At 39.5% G+C, this 17,444-nt stretch overlaps 1 protein-coding gene across 2 annotated transcripts; it reads left to right on the top strand.

Moving 5' to 3' along the window:
• The first annotated feature begins 11,401 nt into the window (after window positions 1-11,401).
• si:ch211-137a8.4 (myb-like protein X) lies at window positions 11,402-16,969 on the top strand. 2 transcript variants are annotated; one of them, XR_010015516.1, is made up of 4 exons: window positions 11,402-11,604; window positions 13,728-15,731; window positions 16,489-16,626; window positions 16,834-16,969. XR_010015516.1 is itself a non-coding variant. In XM_063017124.1 (3 exons), the coding sequence occupies exons 2-3, from the start codon at window positions 13,895-13,897 to the stop codon at window positions 16,509-16,511; spliced, it is 1,860 nt and encodes a 619-aa protein (XP_062873194.1). In that variant the 5' UTR covers window positions 11,402-11,604; window positions 13,728-13,894; the 3' UTR covers window positions 16,512-16,969. The 2 variants fall into 2 exon arrangements, 1 of the variants encoding a protein (XP_062873194.1); XM_063017124.1 differs by having other exon boundaries at window positions 16,489-16,969.
• Window positions 16,970-17,444: the final 475 nt, after the last annotated feature.

Genomic DNA, 17,444 nt, shown 5'->3' with positions numbered 1-17,444 from the left:
TCACTGTCCACTCTATTAGACACTCCTACATGGTTGGTCCACCTTGTAGATGTAAAGTCAGAGACGATCGCTCATCTATTGCTGCTGTTTGAGTTGATCATCTTCTAGATCTTCATCAGTGGTCACAGGACGCTGCCCACAGGGTGCCGTTGGCCGGATATTTTTGATTGGTGGACTATTCTCAGTCCAGCAGTGACAGGGAGGTGTTTAAAAACTCCAGCAGCATTGCTGTGTCTTATCTACTCATACCAGCACAACACACACTAACACACCACCACCATGTCAGTGTCACTGCAGTGCTGAGAATGATCCACCACCTAAATAATACCTGCTCTGTGGTGGCACTGTGGGGGTCCTGAACATTGAAGAACAGCGTGAAAGGGATCTAACAAAGCACACAGAGAAGTAGATGGACTACAGTCAGTAATTGAAGAACTACTAAGTGCTTCTATATGGTAAGTGGAGCTGATAAAATGGACAGTGAGTGTAGAAACAAGGAGGTGGTTTTAATGTTATGGCTGATCAGTGTATTCTTAGCCTGTTTTTGTTGTATTTATATTAGATTTACAAAAACTCAATTTCAAGAGAAAATAAGCACTACTAGATTAGACAGACAAACAAAGTCTAAACAAAGTTGTTTGTACAGTATGTGTTGTATTAACAGCCTTAAACCACATCACGAGGAATTACTTCATCAGATTTTTTACAGCAGTGAGAAAATATGAACAGAGAAAATGTATGTGTATGTAAAAATCAACTGTATTTAAAAAATGCTATAAATATATTTTTTATTACATTTGATATATAAATAAGTAAATAAAAAAGAAAATGTTTTAACTTTGTGGAGTGATACATTGTGTGATCCTCATTGGGGACACAGGCCATATTAATCTCTGGATCTTTGGGGTTAGTGTACAGACTGAATAGGGGTTTTGTGTTTGAGATTCAGGAAACGGCAGCAAAGAATTTTAAGTTCAATTAGCACACAATGTTCTCGGCTGAAAAATGTGTGGAGGATCATTCAGCTTTATGCAGAGTACTGTACTTGCAGTATAACTGTGCAATTGTATATGTGCATTATGTAGGGCGGTGAAGACAGAGCATAGAGTTAAAAGCCTCCTTGTGCAAAGTTGATGTAATTAAATTATCCCCTAAACTCAAAATCTTTGAAACTCAACACCTTTGTCAAAAAAATTTGTACCCTTAAACTCAATGTTTCCCTTAAACTCAACGTGTTCAATTTGTTTAAAAAAATTTTTATTTAATTAATTTCAAATTAACAATGAACATTCGTTTTGTTCAGCACTCGGCTTGAGAGGTGCGGTAATATGCCATCAATGTGTGCATATGAGGCGAAACTGCATTTGTGTGGAATAACCGTCCACATGTATCTGTGTTTAGCTGGATTTACAGCTCGGGGTTCTGAGAAATTGTAAGAATCAGCTATTTTTATTTCAGTGTTTTTATATTATATTTGTGATTTTTTTTTGTGTGTAAGTGTCAAAAACAGCCCCATAATTTTACATAAGTGTAAATATTGCATATAGGACTGTGGAACTCAGTAACAGGTTTCCCATACATCCTTATGGAAAAAAAATACCTTGACACTTAATGCCTTTTAACCAAGAACCAATTGACGTTGAGATTCAAGGTACCACTGTACTTGTTTTTGTGGACAACTTCGAGATGAACCAAGTACTATCAACTAAAATTGTTTAGGGAAGTGAGATCCTTCAGCTTAAAAATAAACCAGTCACAATCATTACACAAGTTACTAAAGGATGAGGATTTTTAGACCATATACAATAGTTATCTTAACTATGTGGTCAAGGGTATGTGGACGCTCACCTGACCATGAGCTTGTTGGACATCCCAATGCAATACCATGGGCATTTATATAAATTTGCCCCCTTTTATGTGAACATTTAGTTCAAAGAGCAGTTGTAAAGTCAGACATTAATGTTGGAAAAGAAGGCCATATCCCAGCTTGTTTGGACGCTGGGGTCAGAGCGAAGAGTAAGCTCTTGTACGGCACCCCTGGAGCAGAGAGGGTTAGGGGCCTTGCTCAAGGGCCCAACAGTGGCAGAATGGCAGGATTCGAACTCTCAACCTTTCGATTGATAGCCCAAAGCTCTACCCACTAGGCTACCACTGTCAATACACTGTCAATACACTGAAAGCATTATACACATAAATGATGCAATACAGGACACAAAAAGACAGCCTAACCATTTACTTTCTTAACTCTCCAGCTGTCCTTGAACAACCTTTTCAAATGCTTGAAATGTTAAGTGATTTAAACCCTTGCTATTAATTGAATGGCTAATAAACAGATAGGTTGTTGGCACAGTTGGAGAAGTCAGTGTTGAGCAGTAACATAAATGCTTTTACACCTTAACGATAAGCATCTTTGGGATGACCCAATACCATGGGTGTTAATATAAAGTTGCCCCCTTTTTATGTGTACATTTTAGTCCAAAGAGCAGTTGTAAAGTCAGGCATTAATGTTGGAGAAGAAGGCCTGGCTCACAATCCGATTCATCCCAGAGGTGTTCATTTGGCTTGAGGTCTGGGCTCTGTGCAGGCCACTGGAGTGCCACCACACCAAACCCACTATACCATATCTTAATATGGTAAGATATTATTTTTGGGCACTGAAGCATAAACATGCTGAAACAGAAATGAGTATGAATAACAAGGATGGAACATGGTTACTCTCTTCTTTGTTTTTGTGTTTTTACATACTATTAGGTCAATTGACAGTGTTGCATTTGACCTTAAAACCTACTGCTTTACTTGAGTCTGTTCTTTAAATGAGAGATAATAGCCAGCAACATATTTCGATATAAAAAAAGAATTGGTTATTGAAGCATGCCTAAAGAAGGAAGATGGACAAAGAGAAAGCGTTTTAGGGTCTGTGTAGTCTGATAACCCAAAGGAAAGAATAAACTCACACATTGAGTGTAGAAACAAGGAGGTGGTTTTAATGTTATGGTTGATCATATGTCTATTAAAACTGTGCATTAAAGTGAGTGTGCAGTCTGCGAAACTTGCTGTTGGCTACTGGTGCAGCCCTGCTAAAAACACTGGGAACCACTGCTCTAAAACATAACTGGTTAATACACGCATACCCAGCTTTATTTAAAAGCTTGTACCAGCATCACACAACAAACATAATGAGATAGCGTAAAGCTAATCGACAAGATGGATCACCATAGACTGGGACCTTGGCTCTCAACTTAACCCCCACACACATGTGACCGAGCATGGAGATTGACAGCCTGTGCACACATAAAGAGATTATGTAGAAATCCCTTGGAGGGTAACTGTTTAGGACATTTGGAAATTGGAAATGGGAAACCACTTATTCCCACTTTCAGACATGATGTAATCTCCTGCTGTTGGGGCAGATGAATGGTTAAGAAAATGGTTTACATAATCAAATATTCTTACAGTTATCAGACAGACCAGCTGAGTGGAGAGATGTCTACAAAAAAAATCTAAATTAAACCCTAATTTAGGTACTAATGTCCACTCTTTATTTATATATATATATATATATATATATATATATATATATTTATATATATATATATATATATATATATATATATATATATATATATATAACAATATTATATATATAATATTGTTTATTCATTTTCTCCTCTTTTTCTCCATTTTAGCACATCCAATTGCCTGATTGGGTCATGCTTCCTCTCCACCAATGCCAATCCCCGCTCTGATTGAGGAGATCGAAGCTAATCCACGCCCCTTCCAACACGTGGGCAGCAGCTGTATGCATTTTGTCACCTACACTTTGACGAGTGCAATGCGGATCAGCACTGTGTACGGAGAGACACACTCTGACAGCACTCTTTTCTCGTCTCTGTGCAGGCACCATCAATCAGCCAGCAGAGTTCGTAATTGCATTAGTTATGAGAGAGTCCCTATCTTTTTTAATATCCCACCCTTATCTGAACAACAGGCCAATCGTTGTTCATGTTGCCGGTCAGCCCAGACGGCAGGCAGAGCCGAGATTCGATACGATGTATTCGAGATCCCAGCTCTGGTGTTCAGCGTGTGTTTTACCGCTGCGCCACCTGAGCGGCATGTCCAATCTTTTTAAATAAAAAAATAACCATATTGGTTGATAGTGATTAGGATCGAAGTGTCCTGGCACCATCTGGAATTTCTGGGCCCAAGGAACTAATATACATTGGACAGGGTGCCAGTTCATCTTAAAGCAGACCACGCTCATGTTTACTCATGCTTTTACACCTAGGTGCATTTTACAGCAGCAGATCCACCTGCAGCATTTGGATATTGGAGGAAACCAAAAATACCCAGAGGAACTCCATGAGGACACAGGGGAGAATGTACACAGTGAGTGGGGGCAAGTAGTGAATCCAGGTCCTCAGGTTCATGCTGCTGAATGCTGCCCTGGACTGTTTGTCATTCTTATTTTTATAACAAAATATTTTATGACCTTCTCAAGACTGGGGTATCCTGGTCCCTCATAATTTAGGCTATGGGTTCAAAAAAGGGGACGTGATCAGATGAAAGCATTTAACTTATTTCTGCCTGACATAGGCTGGATGAGGGTAAATTATGCAATCTATTTTACATGGCGTGGCAGAAACCTAATTACACCATTTAATGTCCCATGGAAGTGTCATTACCCAAATGGCCACCCCAAAAGAGACTATATTACAGCAGTGCATCCTATACACTATACGATCTGAAATCTAGTTTAGAACATGGATGTGCTGGCTTTTCGCTGTGCTGGGGAGTACGATTTCGATCAGCCTTTAATTCCTCTACACAAGCTCTTGACAATGACAGTAAGCCTGGCTGAGCCCCCAAACAAACCCCTCCTCCTGCTCTGCTCACTGTCCTGATTTATCTGAATGGCTCTTGTGAGGAATGTTTAGCAGCGCCTGGGCAAAGACCTACAGCTCTCACTGATTATCTTTCTCTCATTAGGTTGCATGTGTAGTGTATCTCTTTTTTTTTAAGCCACTCATAATCTGCTGTAGCCTTATGTTCTTACCAATAGTGGTATTAGCTGATCAGCTTCCTCTTGATCACGGTGTTTACAGCTGCATTTTTTGGCACGTGCAGTCTGTCCGTCCCCACGTCACCGGCATCTTAAAATAAGACCTCAAATAAGACCTCTGTGCAGAGGATGAGAACGCAGGAAATGGACTTGACATGCAGCGCCGTGAGCTTGACACAGCCCTCAGCTGAGCCTGTCATAGCAGCAGCACCCAACCCCCTTTTCAACATACATACACATGCACACACACTGTCATCAGACGTTATTAGGGCAAAACCACACAGTAGGACTCCTTTCCTGACATAGCTGTACCCATTCTTACAACAGCTGAGCCTTTTTTTCTGAAGTCATAGTGGCACACTGAGCTCATGAAACATCCGATTTGTATTTACAGACTCTCTGATTTGTCTTGTAAAGGCTACCAAGATGAGATTTGTGCAGTGAGCTCTCTCTCTCTGTGAGTCCTTTGCAAATTTGTGCTGCTTTTACCCAAAACATTTAAGCACAGAGATTAGACTGTGCAGCAGCTATGTTAGTTGACTATTGCCACCCTTCCAGTTAGTAATTTTCAAATCACTGACTGTGCTTAAATGCGCTCAAATACTTTCGTCCATATAGTGTATTTGCTTGCATAACATACACTATATGGACAAAAGTATCTGAAGACCCCTACTAATGATCAAGTTGAAGTGCTTAAGCCACACCCATTGCTAACAGGTGTATAAAATAAATAAATAAAATAAAGCTTTAAATTTTGTTGGCTGTGCACCTTAGCAAAAGTAGTTCATAATGATACGTTTTGACCAGTTTGAACGCAGCACAGAGCACTAATCTCCACCTCATCGATCCCTTTTCAGCAATATCACTTACAAGCCGAGTATTATCATTGTACATCAGTGTCTGACCTCACATATGCTCTTTTGGGCACAAATTCACACATTTTAAATAGTGGCAAGTATTCCCTGGTATTCATAACATTAAAACCACCTCCTTGTTTCTACACACACTGCCCATGTTATCAGCTCCACTTACCATATAGTCCATCTGTTTTTCTGCATGCTTTGTTAGCCCCCTTTCATGCTGTTCTTCAATGGTCAGGACCCCCACAGGACCACTACAGAGTAGGTATTATTTGGGTGGTGGATCATTCTCAGCACTGCAGTGACACTGACATGGTGGTGGTGTGTTAGTGTGTGTTGTGCTGGTATGAGTGGATCAGACACAGCAGCGCTGATGGAGTTTTTAAACACCTCACTGACCCTGCTGGACTAAGAAAAGTCCACCAACCAAAAATATCCAGCCAACAGCGCCCCATGGCAGCGTCCTGTGACAACTAATGAAGATCTCAAAGATGACCAACTCAAACAGCAGCAATAGATGAGCGATCGTCTCTGACTTTACATGTACAAGGTGGACCAACTAGGTAGGAGTGTCTAATAGAGTGGACAGTGAGTGGACATGGTATTTAAAAACTCCAGCAGCATTGCTGTGTCTGATCCATTCATACCAGCACAACACACACTAACACACCACCACCATGTCATTGTCACTGCAGTGCTGAGAATCATCCACCACCTAAATAATACCTGCTAAGAACAGGGTGAAAGCAAACTAAAAGGGTATGTAGATAAATAGATGGACTACAGTCAGTAATTGTAGAACTACAAAGTGCTTTTATATGGTAAGTGGAGCTGATAAAATGGACAATGTGTGTAAAAACAAGGAGGTGGTTTTAATGTTATGGCTAATTAGTGTAAATTGGTCATATTGTGTAGATTATTTGAATTGTATGAACTCAGTTCAGACATGCTTAAATCCTGTGTCCTGGACTCACTGAATGATAGAAGTAGACATGGACCCTCACTAAAAGCCATTATAAATGCTCTTGCAAATAACATTACATTTCTGGTCTGATCAACAGGACAGGTCACTTAGATTTCTGTTACTAGCCCAAAAGCAAATTTTAACCCTGATGGGAAATGAAAGCTCTAACCGAACATAGATTTTTGAATACTTAATCTGATCAAATATTAAATACAGAACAATGCAGCACCTATTTTATTTTGTCCAGAGGGCAAACTTTCTGGATATCCCTGATATTAAATTTAAGACAATCCCAGCATCAAAGTTTTCACAAAATTGCCTGTCCAATGTCCATTACTTGCTGTAAAGCCTCTGGCTTTCGACTAACATTTTTGTCATTACTCTGCTTATATGCTGTTTTTGTCTTCTCTTCTCATTCAAGTAACACCTAAAGCACAGGACCAATCATAACCACCCTGTTCAGTCTGATAGACAACATCCTACAAAAGGGAAGTAATTAATTTAGCAATCGAGTCAGTGTTAACATATTTAGATACACCGACCAGGCATAACATTATGAGGTGAAGTGAATAACACTGACTATCCCCTCATCACGGCACATGTTAGTGGGTGGGATATATTAGGCAGCAAGTGAACATTTTATCCTCAAAGTTGATGTGTTAGAAGACAGGGTCATGGGCGCCAAGGCTCATTGATGCACATAAAGAGCGAAGGCTGGCCCGTGTGGTCCGATCCAACAGACGAGCTACTGTAGCTCAAATTGCTGAAGAACTTAATACTGGTTCTGATAGAAAGGTGTCAAAATACACAGTGCATCACAGTTTGTTGCGTATGGGGCAGAAAAAAGAGGACCAACACAATATTAGGAAGGTGGTCATAATGTTATGTCTGATCGGTGTATGTCAAATATTTTAATGTGCTCAGTAAATCTAAAATGAATTGAAAACATTAAGAACACACACATTCACAGTTGTTACATTTACAGCATTTAGTAGTTATTCTTTATCTAAAGCGATTTATAATTTTGATGGTGCGGCTTAAATCGTCGACTTTCTGATTACTAGTCCAGTACCTTAATCACTGAGCCATCACTGTCCTTAAACCTCTTAAAACTTCCATTAAAAAACACCATAAAAAGTCTATTTAATGTGCTATTACTTTTTAAATGTGTTTTCTATCTTTTATAATGCTTTTTACTTTGAGCAGCACAAACCTTCTATATATCTTTTAAAGAGTTTGTTAAATAGAGAAGGTTAAACCATCCAAGGAAACATGGAGGAACCCCCTAATTAAGAGTGTAGATTTATTTGTGGTGTATTTATTTAGCTGTAGTAACACACACGTTACTGTAAACACCCCACAAAGAAGGTCAAAAACTTGTGCACTGGATTTTATTTCTTTATATAAAAACAGGTTTAGTCAAGCACACCCATTTAGAACCCACTTAGTCCACTGAGGTGCAAATGACCCATTTTGGTCTTGAAAAACTTTAAATTGCTTTAAATTGAAAGGGTTCTTTCCATCAAACATTCAAAAAACACTAAGAAATACTTCCTTTTAAGAGTAGTGGGAGAAGGATGGTGTTTTTAAATGCTGCGCACTATTGCAACATAGAATAGGTGTTACTTTAAAAAGTGTTCTATTACAGAATCGTTTATGCATTAAAAACAAGCACACATGCTCACTTTCATCACGTCACAGGTTTGTCAGGTGCTGGTCTGGGTTTTTTTTTACTTGGTTTGGAGGTTGCATGTTTTGCATACATTTGATTAATTTTAGTAAAACATACACATGCATGTCGCATGAGTTAGTCACACTGCTCACGTTCTACTAGTCCTATTCTATCCTATTTGTTGAAAGTATAAAATTGTGAATGTATTGTGTGAATTACAAAAATGGTCAGCTTATTCTAAAATCTGTTAACTATCTGTTAATAATTATTGTTATTGTTGTACAACAGTTTATTGCAGAAAGCAGCATTAGCACTGCTTGCTAAAACTTAGACCAGTAGAAATTTTAAGGCTGGTTCTTAGCTTGTTTTGGGGATGTTTTGGCCGTTTTTAAGCAGCTTTTGGGTGGTACGCTTTTATAAGCAGGTTTTAGGGCTGATTTTTAGATTGAGTTTGCGTTTGTCTAGTTTTAGGCTGTTGACAGTGCTGAAGATGTTGGAATAGTTTAGGCTGATGGCTAGGCAGGGTGGGTTTGAGGCAGTTGGTTAAAGTTGATTTGGGGTTTGTGTGTTTTTAATTTGAGCTGTTTTTTAAATTGAATTTGGTGTAGCTTTTGGTTTTTCTTGTGGCTAGTTTTAGGTAGTTTTAAATTGTCAGTGAGCCTTTTCTTGCATACCTTCCATAGCTTAGCAGTCTTCTGTTTCACTAGCGCTCTTACCCATGAATACTTATTTAACATTTAACAACTGAGGTAAAAATTTATGAAAATTTGTTTTATGTATTCTAACTGGTCAGCTTATTCTCACATCTATTATATCTATTAATAGTAATTATTATAATTCTAGAGTAATTTATAATTTAAGATAACATAAAGTTGCATTAGTACTGTTTGTTAAATCTTAAGAGTTATTTTACTGAAACATTAGGCTGGTTTTTAGCTGGTTTTGGGCTTGTTTTTGGCCATTTTTAATAAGCTTTTGGGCTGTTAAGACTACTGGGGTTCAGATTTGTTTTTGGTCTAGTTTTAGGTAGTAGTTGACAATGCTGAAGAAGTTGGGATAGTTTAGGCTGGCGGCTAGGCAGGGTGGGTTTGAGGCAGTTGTTAAAATTGGGTTTGGGTTTTGTGTGTGTGTTTTTAATTTTAGCTGTTTTTTTTATGAATTTGGTGTAGCTTTTGCTTTTTCTTGTGGGGGTGGCTAGTTTTAAGTAGCTTTAAATGGTCAGTGAGCTTTTGACCTTCCATATCTTAGCACTCTTAACCATGAGCATACTTATTTAACATTTATCAAGTGAGGTGAAAATGTCATTTGTATTATGTATTCTAACTGGTCAGCTTATTCTCACATCTATTATATCTATGTCTAATTCTACAGTAGTTAATTATAGTTCAAGATAAGTGCATTAATGCTGCAGAAAGCAGCATTAGTACTGTTTGTTAAAGCCTAGAGTTATTTTACTGAAACATTAGGCTGGTTTTTTGCTGGTTTTGGGGGTGTTTTTGGCCATTTTTAATAAGCTTTTGGGCTGTTAAGACTACTGGGGTTTGGGTTTGTTTTTGGTCTAGTTTCAGGCAGCAGTTGGCAATGCTAAAGATGGTGGGATAGTTTAGGCTAGCGGCTAGGCAGGGTGGGTTTGAGGCAGTTGGTTAAAATTGGGTTTGGGTTTTGTGTGTGTGTTTTTAATTTTAGCTGTTTTTTTAATGAATTTGGTGTAGCTTTTGGTTTTTCTTGTGGGAGTGGCTAGTTTTAAGTAGCTTTAAATGGTCAGTGAGCTTTTGACCTTCCATATCTTGGCATACTTATTTAACATTTAACAAGTGAGGTAAAAATGTAATTTGTTTTATGTATTCTAACTGGTCAGCTTATTCTCACATCTATTATATCTATGTCTAATTCTACAGTAGTTAATTATAGTTCAAGATAAGTGCATTAATGCTGCAGAAACAGCATTAGCACTGTTTGTTAAAGCTTAGAGTTATTTTATTGAAAACTTAAGGCTGGTTTTCAGTTGTTTTGGGGGAGTTTTTTTGGCAATTTTAATAAGCTTTTGGGCTGTTAAGACTACTGGGGTTTGGGTCTAGTTTTAGGCTGTAGTTGGCAATGCTGAAGATGGGATAGTTTAGGCTGGTGGCTAGACAGGGTGGGTTTGAGGCAGTTGATTAAAACTGGGTATAGGTGTGTGTGTGTTTTTAACTTTAGCTGTTTTTAAATTGAATTTTGTGTAGCTTTTGTTTTTTTTTATTATATCTGTATCTAATTCTACAGTAGTTGATTATAGTTCAAGATAACTGCATTAATGCTGCAGAAAGCAGCATTAGCACTTTGTTAAAGCTTATGAGTTATTTTATTGAAGAATTAAGATGTTTTTGGCACTTTTTAACAAGCTTTTGGGACGACTGAGGTTTGGGCTTGTTTTGTGTCTAGTTTTGGACTGTAGTTGGCAATGCTGAAGATGAATGTTAGGCTAATTTAAACCGGTGGCTAGGCAGGGTGGGTTTGAGGCAGGTTTAAGGTTGGGTTTTTTTGGGGTTTGTGTGTCTGTTTTTATTTTATTTCTAACACTTTTATCTGGCTTTTATATCGACTTAAATTCAGTCAGTGCAGTGTTGTAGTTTTAGGCTCGTTTTAAAGGGTCAGTGAGCCTTTTCTTGTTTAGCCGTTTTCCGTTTCATTGCTACTTATTTAGCACATCTTCTAAGAGAGGTAAAAGTATGATTTGTTTCACGTATTCTAACATTGCTATAATACGAATTGTATTTCGTCTTATGTCTCTGTTTTAAAATCAAAACGTTAACGTAAACACACCAAAAAGATAGCAACACGGGTGAGTGTGTGTGCGCGTGCGTGCGCGCGCGCGCGTGTGTGTGTGTGTGTGTGTGTCTCGCGACCCTCGAGTCCCCGCGCGCGCGATGTGATTGTGCACACTGGGGTTGACTGGCTGACTGGCTGTGCTGTGCTGTGCTGTGCTGAGGCGTGCAGGATGCGAACGGGGATTTAGTCTCGCTGCCTTTTCCAGACTATTCCAAATTATTATTGCCGTCACCGAAACGAGGTAAGTAAGGATTATAAATATGCTCGGAATTTCGGTTAATATTTTGAAATATTGAAGCGTCTGTGTTTATCAATGGTCTTGAATGGCAAGGGGAGGGGGGAGGGGGGGGCTGTCTCGTTTTTGCCGCCGCTCGCGCTTGACGGCTTTGTTGAATCATAAGCAATGTGTGCGTGTTTTTCCATACAGTAGAGCCGCTTTGTTAAATCACATGGCGGAGTGTAGTAGACGCAGACGTTCACTCTGCACACTGTACGTTATTAGGAAAACGTCATTCATAAATGCGCACTTGTTTTGTATTCATGTTTCGGATGTTATTAGAAGCAGGTGTTTTTGGATATTAACAATTGGTGAGTTGTTTATCCCTAATGAGTCTATATTGTTCCAAAGAAGCCGGTATTAAATGTTTTATTGCTTTGTTTGCTCGAGCAGACAGCACCATTCATTCAGACAACTTCGCCAAGCACACCAGACTGGCTGCCTTTTTTTTGCACCTAGTATTTATTATACGCGCACAAGTGTGCACAAGTGTGACTTTGATTTTATACTCCTCGAGTGTTTTATTCTTCTTAGAACATACATTTCCATTTGTAGGTTCTCGTTTTTAATTGTTAGAGCAGATAATTGTTGAATGCAGCGCAATCAGTGCTGCGCTTCATCACAGTGAACTGGGTTTGTTTGTGCATGTGTGGACGTGCGTGCGCGTGCGCGCGTGTGGCGCTCGAGTTGCTGTTGTTTTCCCGCTGCATCTTGATTTAATGATTTACCTGTTTATTCACCAGTAAGCAACCACACATATCTACGTCACATATCATAATACAGCATTACTAAGTATTTCTAAAAGATATTCAGTCATTATGACCTGAATGATGCTTTAAAACGCACTATTTCACATCATCCCCATTGTTCAAGATGTTTTCCAAGCATGACTCATTCTTTCTTGGTGACGTTTAGACTAACTTGCACCTTTTACGTCATCGGTTCAACGTTGTAAGTACTCTATTTTTGCAGCAGCATTGTTACTGAAACGTCTTGTCATTTTTTCTCTGCAAAAAAGGGGGTTAGGAATTGCATTAGCATTGCAAATGAGCTTTTTGAAAAGCATGGACACCTGCTGTCCCCAGCATTTGCATCACCCACCCCCCACCTCCCGAGCACCATCTCATTAGAATCAGTCTCTTTACTTCTGTTTAGCTGAGGTTCGAGTCCACAGTCGAGCTTCAATCGCTGGAGCTTCGTCGTACAGACCTTTCCTGCTCCCCTAACTAACTCGCTTTATCATAACAAAAGGCGAGGGGGCCTAAAGGGCTTGTCGATGAAAAGAGAGGACAAAACTGTCAAGACTTAATTGTCCATGTGTCAGTCCGATGGGTAAACTTGGTCTCACAGTAAACAGACTTGGTGCTAGGCATTTAGTTGCGGTTAAATCGCAGCATGCTTCTAATATAGGGAATATTTTGGGCTGCTGTAATTTTGTAACATTCACTAAATTGATTATAGGCAGAGCAAGGGAGGCATAAAATTGGCTTGGGGAAAATATGGACCAATAAAAGAAGCCTCTGTGGACTTGGAAGAAAAGGCCTAGTGTTAAGAAATGGACAGAAGTTGACACCGGATGACACATATTAATAATCTCTTGTATCACCATATAGACATCAATAGGAAGAACTATTTTTACATTTGGTATCTTATGTCCTCTGTGCATTTATATCACAAAAAAGTATTTCAAGCAGATATTAGCTTCTTAAAAGAATATTTTTTATTCTCTCTGGGGCTGTCTGACTATGAATGTACCATTGTATGGTGTATAATGCTGTTTATGTTGTTTACTGATGGGCATATAAGCCTTGTTTTGATAGGATGGTGTAAAAAGGCCACCTATTAAACAGTGCTCATTACTAAACAAAAGGCCTGGTCTACTTATCTGAATAGTATTGGTTTAAACATTGGAGGCAGAAGTCAAACCTCCCATTGGTATCTGGTACATACTCCAGTTTTACTCCAGGATACCATGATTTGTTTACTTACTTAGTTCTCAAGTGTATTGTGTATTTAAAATGCTTGGGAATTTAGTATGGTCAAGTTTTTTTTTAATCTGACATCCTTTTATTTTTTTTAATTTTCAGACCTAAGGCCCCACTTTTCTGACTGGAATAGGATGCAGAAGTTCTTCCTCTTTTTTGGTGGAATACTATCCAACACATCTAGACATTGATGAACTGTGTTTCTTCAACAATTCGAAAAAAGACAGGATAGCACCTACGAGAAGAATATCAAAGATTAGTTCTTTGAAATGGCGGCAACAGAAGCCAACGCAGAGCCAGTCCAAGTGGAATCCACTGAGACCAAAGCTGATGAGGAGCCTGCAAATGCAGAGTCAGCCCCTGCTCCACCGGAGGAGACACAACCTACCACTGAGGAACCACAGAGCACAGAGCAATCAGCAGATAAAGTTAAACCAGCCCCAGAAAAAATCTGGGACTCTTTTCTGAATAAAAGTGGACTTGGAAAAGTAATGGGTGGGAAGAAGAAAAAAGAACACGGTACAGTAGCTGAAGATGCTGTTGCTGAGGAGACTGATAAGGCTTCAGTTACAAACGAGAATAATCAGGAGTCTGCAGAGCCTAAAGACCAGGAATCTAGTGAACCAGCAAAAGCAGATGAAGCAGAGACTGCTGGCCAAGGTACTGATAAAGTACCAGAAAATGAAGAGGCCAGCCAAGAGCAGAAGACACCTGGTGCCAAGCCAAAGCAGGGTGAAAAGTCCAGTGTACGTGATTTTATTCGCAAGCCTGTTGCCATGATTTTCTCCCACAAAAGCACAGAGAAAAAAGAAAGCTCAGGGGAGGCATCAAAACACGGAAAGGTTCGGTCTAGATCTCTTGATAGAATGGAAGATGCTGATGCCAGCATGGTTGTGGTGGAACAAAATGAGGACGCACAAGCACCAGAAGAGACAGAAAAGTCAACATCCCAGACTGCAAAACCCATAAAGCGCTGGCACTCCTTTAAGAAACTTATGGGACAGAAGAGTCACAAGAAAAGTACTGAAGAAGTCAAGGAAGTGGAAGGAGCAGAGGGTGGTAGCACTGATGCACCAGGACGCACTGGCACACTGGACTCAACAAAATCAGAGCATAGTGGGCAAAAAAAGTGGAAATTAAAACGGTCGTGGACTTTTCAAGGTCTGAAAAGAGATCCATCCTTTGCTGAAATCCACAAACCAAAGGATAAAGACTCTTCAGATAGTGTCAAAGATAAAAATGCCACAGAGGCAGACCAAGGGGCAACACAAGTGTCAGAAGAGTCAAAGGTGATAGGTGAAGAAGAAACCCAAGAAGAGAAGCCCAATGCTGAAGGGGAAGAAGAGAAAGAGGCAACTGCTACCCCACCACGTTCAAAATCTGTGGATCAGCATGCAACTGAGATCTGGACTTCATTCAAAAAACGTGTAATTCCCAAATCAAAGAAAGCAGCAGATGCTTGTGGGGGAGAGGAGGAACCAACAGGTGAACAAGAACAGACTGAAGATCCACAGGCGGGTAAAGACTCAGCAAAGACTGGCAAGTCAAAACGGACACATTTTAACCGTGCTGTTTCGCTTAAGAACTTCATATTGCGCAAGGGAAAGAGTGCTAGCATGGATGTAGGAGAGAGCATAGCAGTACAGAAAGAAAGCGAAGAGGAAACTAAAGACATCGATGGCTCTCCAGACACAAGTGGGACAACTGAACCACAAGGTGAGTCAGAAAACCAAGCTGCCGCACAAACTGAGAGCAGTAACGGAGCTCAGGTGGCAGACGAGCACAAGAGTTCAGACGAAGAGGAGAAATCCCTCCCGAACAGACCATCTGGTCAGCAGTCAGACACACCTACCGTATCATCAGAGGGAGGAGACCAGACAGAGCCAACCGTAGAACCCAAAACCAACGGAGAGAATGGATGTTCAAATACTGCCACAGAAGACACCACAGCAAACAGTCATGACCCTCCTACCCAAAACGATGTTGAAAAGCAAGAAGAGACCAACCAGGAGAACGGCAACTCTAGTGACAAAACGTGTTCGAAAGACGGGAAGATTCTGAATCAGGACGAGATGTGCGGCACCGAAAATGCAGTTGCCCAAAGCGGTGAGTTTGAAGCAGCAGTTGACTCCAATGACAAGACACAGTCTGGCATGACAGAGTCTATTGTAGGATTTTGTTCTAGTATTGAGTTAGAGACTGGGATTTGTAGCAGTCCTGAAAAAAAGCCCGCTGACCAAGACGAGACCCTGAAGAGGATTCTCTATAAGGCTGCGACTTCCATCGTTCAAACTGTGTTACTGGCAGCCACTGACCAGTTAGTCAAAGAGAAGGATTTTCTGGACAATAGTCAGAATTGCTCTCAAACAATGAACAATACAGATGTTGAAGTTGCTTACTGATATGAAAGCAAGGGCCAAATAATTCGTCCTCATCACATTGAAAGAGAAAGTGTTGTATTATGGACAAGCTTAGAAAGCATTCACGTTTTTCCCTGGAACACTAGGACTTTGTTAATGTTTGTATTATATTATTATTAGGGGGAGGATAGTTTAATACTAGTTTTTTATTGTTCTAGTAATGGTCTATAGTATGCTTATTTAGAGAAATGTAATAAAACCAAAAATTATAGCTTGTTGCCAGGCATGTTTTTAGTGTAAAGCCAGCAAGAAGCTGTCTTTAGTTGTTTATCTCAAGTTAGCTTTGCATTGTACAGCATGGTGCAGTATGCCCCTGTATTTGGATCCAAACTGTGGCATTATCAGAGTGAAGCTATAAAACTAATATTACACAAACTGTGTACAATGATTGCATTTGAATATATATTGTAATACATTTTATCTCTTCTGTTATCATTCACCAGAAAAAAAGGCGGGAAACGCGTGAGGCCAAACAAAGAGGATTAAATCTCCATGGGAGTCGTTCAGCGAGGAGCTTTGTCTGCCCCCCGCCCCCCCCAAAAAAAAGAAGTAATCACATGTTTACGTCGCGATTCACCATGGTGAGAAAAAGCAATCCATCTAGCTTAAAAAAAACCCGAAAAGCAATAATTAAGTAATCAATCAGCACATCCCATTACTGTCAATGTTTGCCTGTTTAGTAAGATTTTATATTGTTAAAAATACATTCCTTTGAATTAATCTCAGCGATCACATGTGGTCACAAAGACTGTTAGTTTTATATTAATTGTCATTTTATCTGTTTGTAGTTTCCCCTTCACTAGAGATATAATACACGTTTGAGATAACTCCAGACTGCCCCGATTGTGAATCCAATACAGAATGTGCTCTAATCTCTGTGCTTGTTTTTAGACTGTTGTGTACACGAATAAACTCATAAAATCATTTATCTCTGGACTTTTTTGCAGTATGTATCTCTGTACAATATAAAAACAAAGTGTATGGTTTGAAGTACGTTATGTAAGACTCGTTATGAATTTGACAGATTAATTAATTAACTTTAATTAAAAAATCACATAAATGGAACCTTTTAATAGCAAGATCTAGAATTTTCTTGCCTGGTTTTGGTGCAGAAAATTTAGTTATCTATTCTTGACAAACCCAATGCACCAATACTAAGATACAATCCTATGCAAAAGTTTGGAGAACCATAAACAAATTATATTCAGTTCTAAAAAAAACACCCTGTACAGAAATCCTCTGCAAATTTATTGCACAATTATCAAATACAAGAAACGATCATGTTTACATTTGTTTCCTCTGCAAATTTATTGAACAATTACTGGGAGGGGGTGGGGCACAGTAACACCCTGGGCGGGGCGCCAGTCTATCACAGGGCACACACACACACACACACACC

Source organism: Trichomycterus rosablanca, chromosome 20 (genome assembly GCF_030014385.1).
Source record: "Trichomycterus rosablanca isolate fTriRos1 chromosome 20, fTriRos1.hap1, whole genome shotgun sequence".
NCBI lineage: Eukaryota > Metazoa > Chordata > Actinopteri > Siluriformes > Trichomycteridae > Trichomycterus > Trichomycterus rosablanca.
This window is presented reverse-complemented; position numbering and strand designations above follow the sequence as displayed.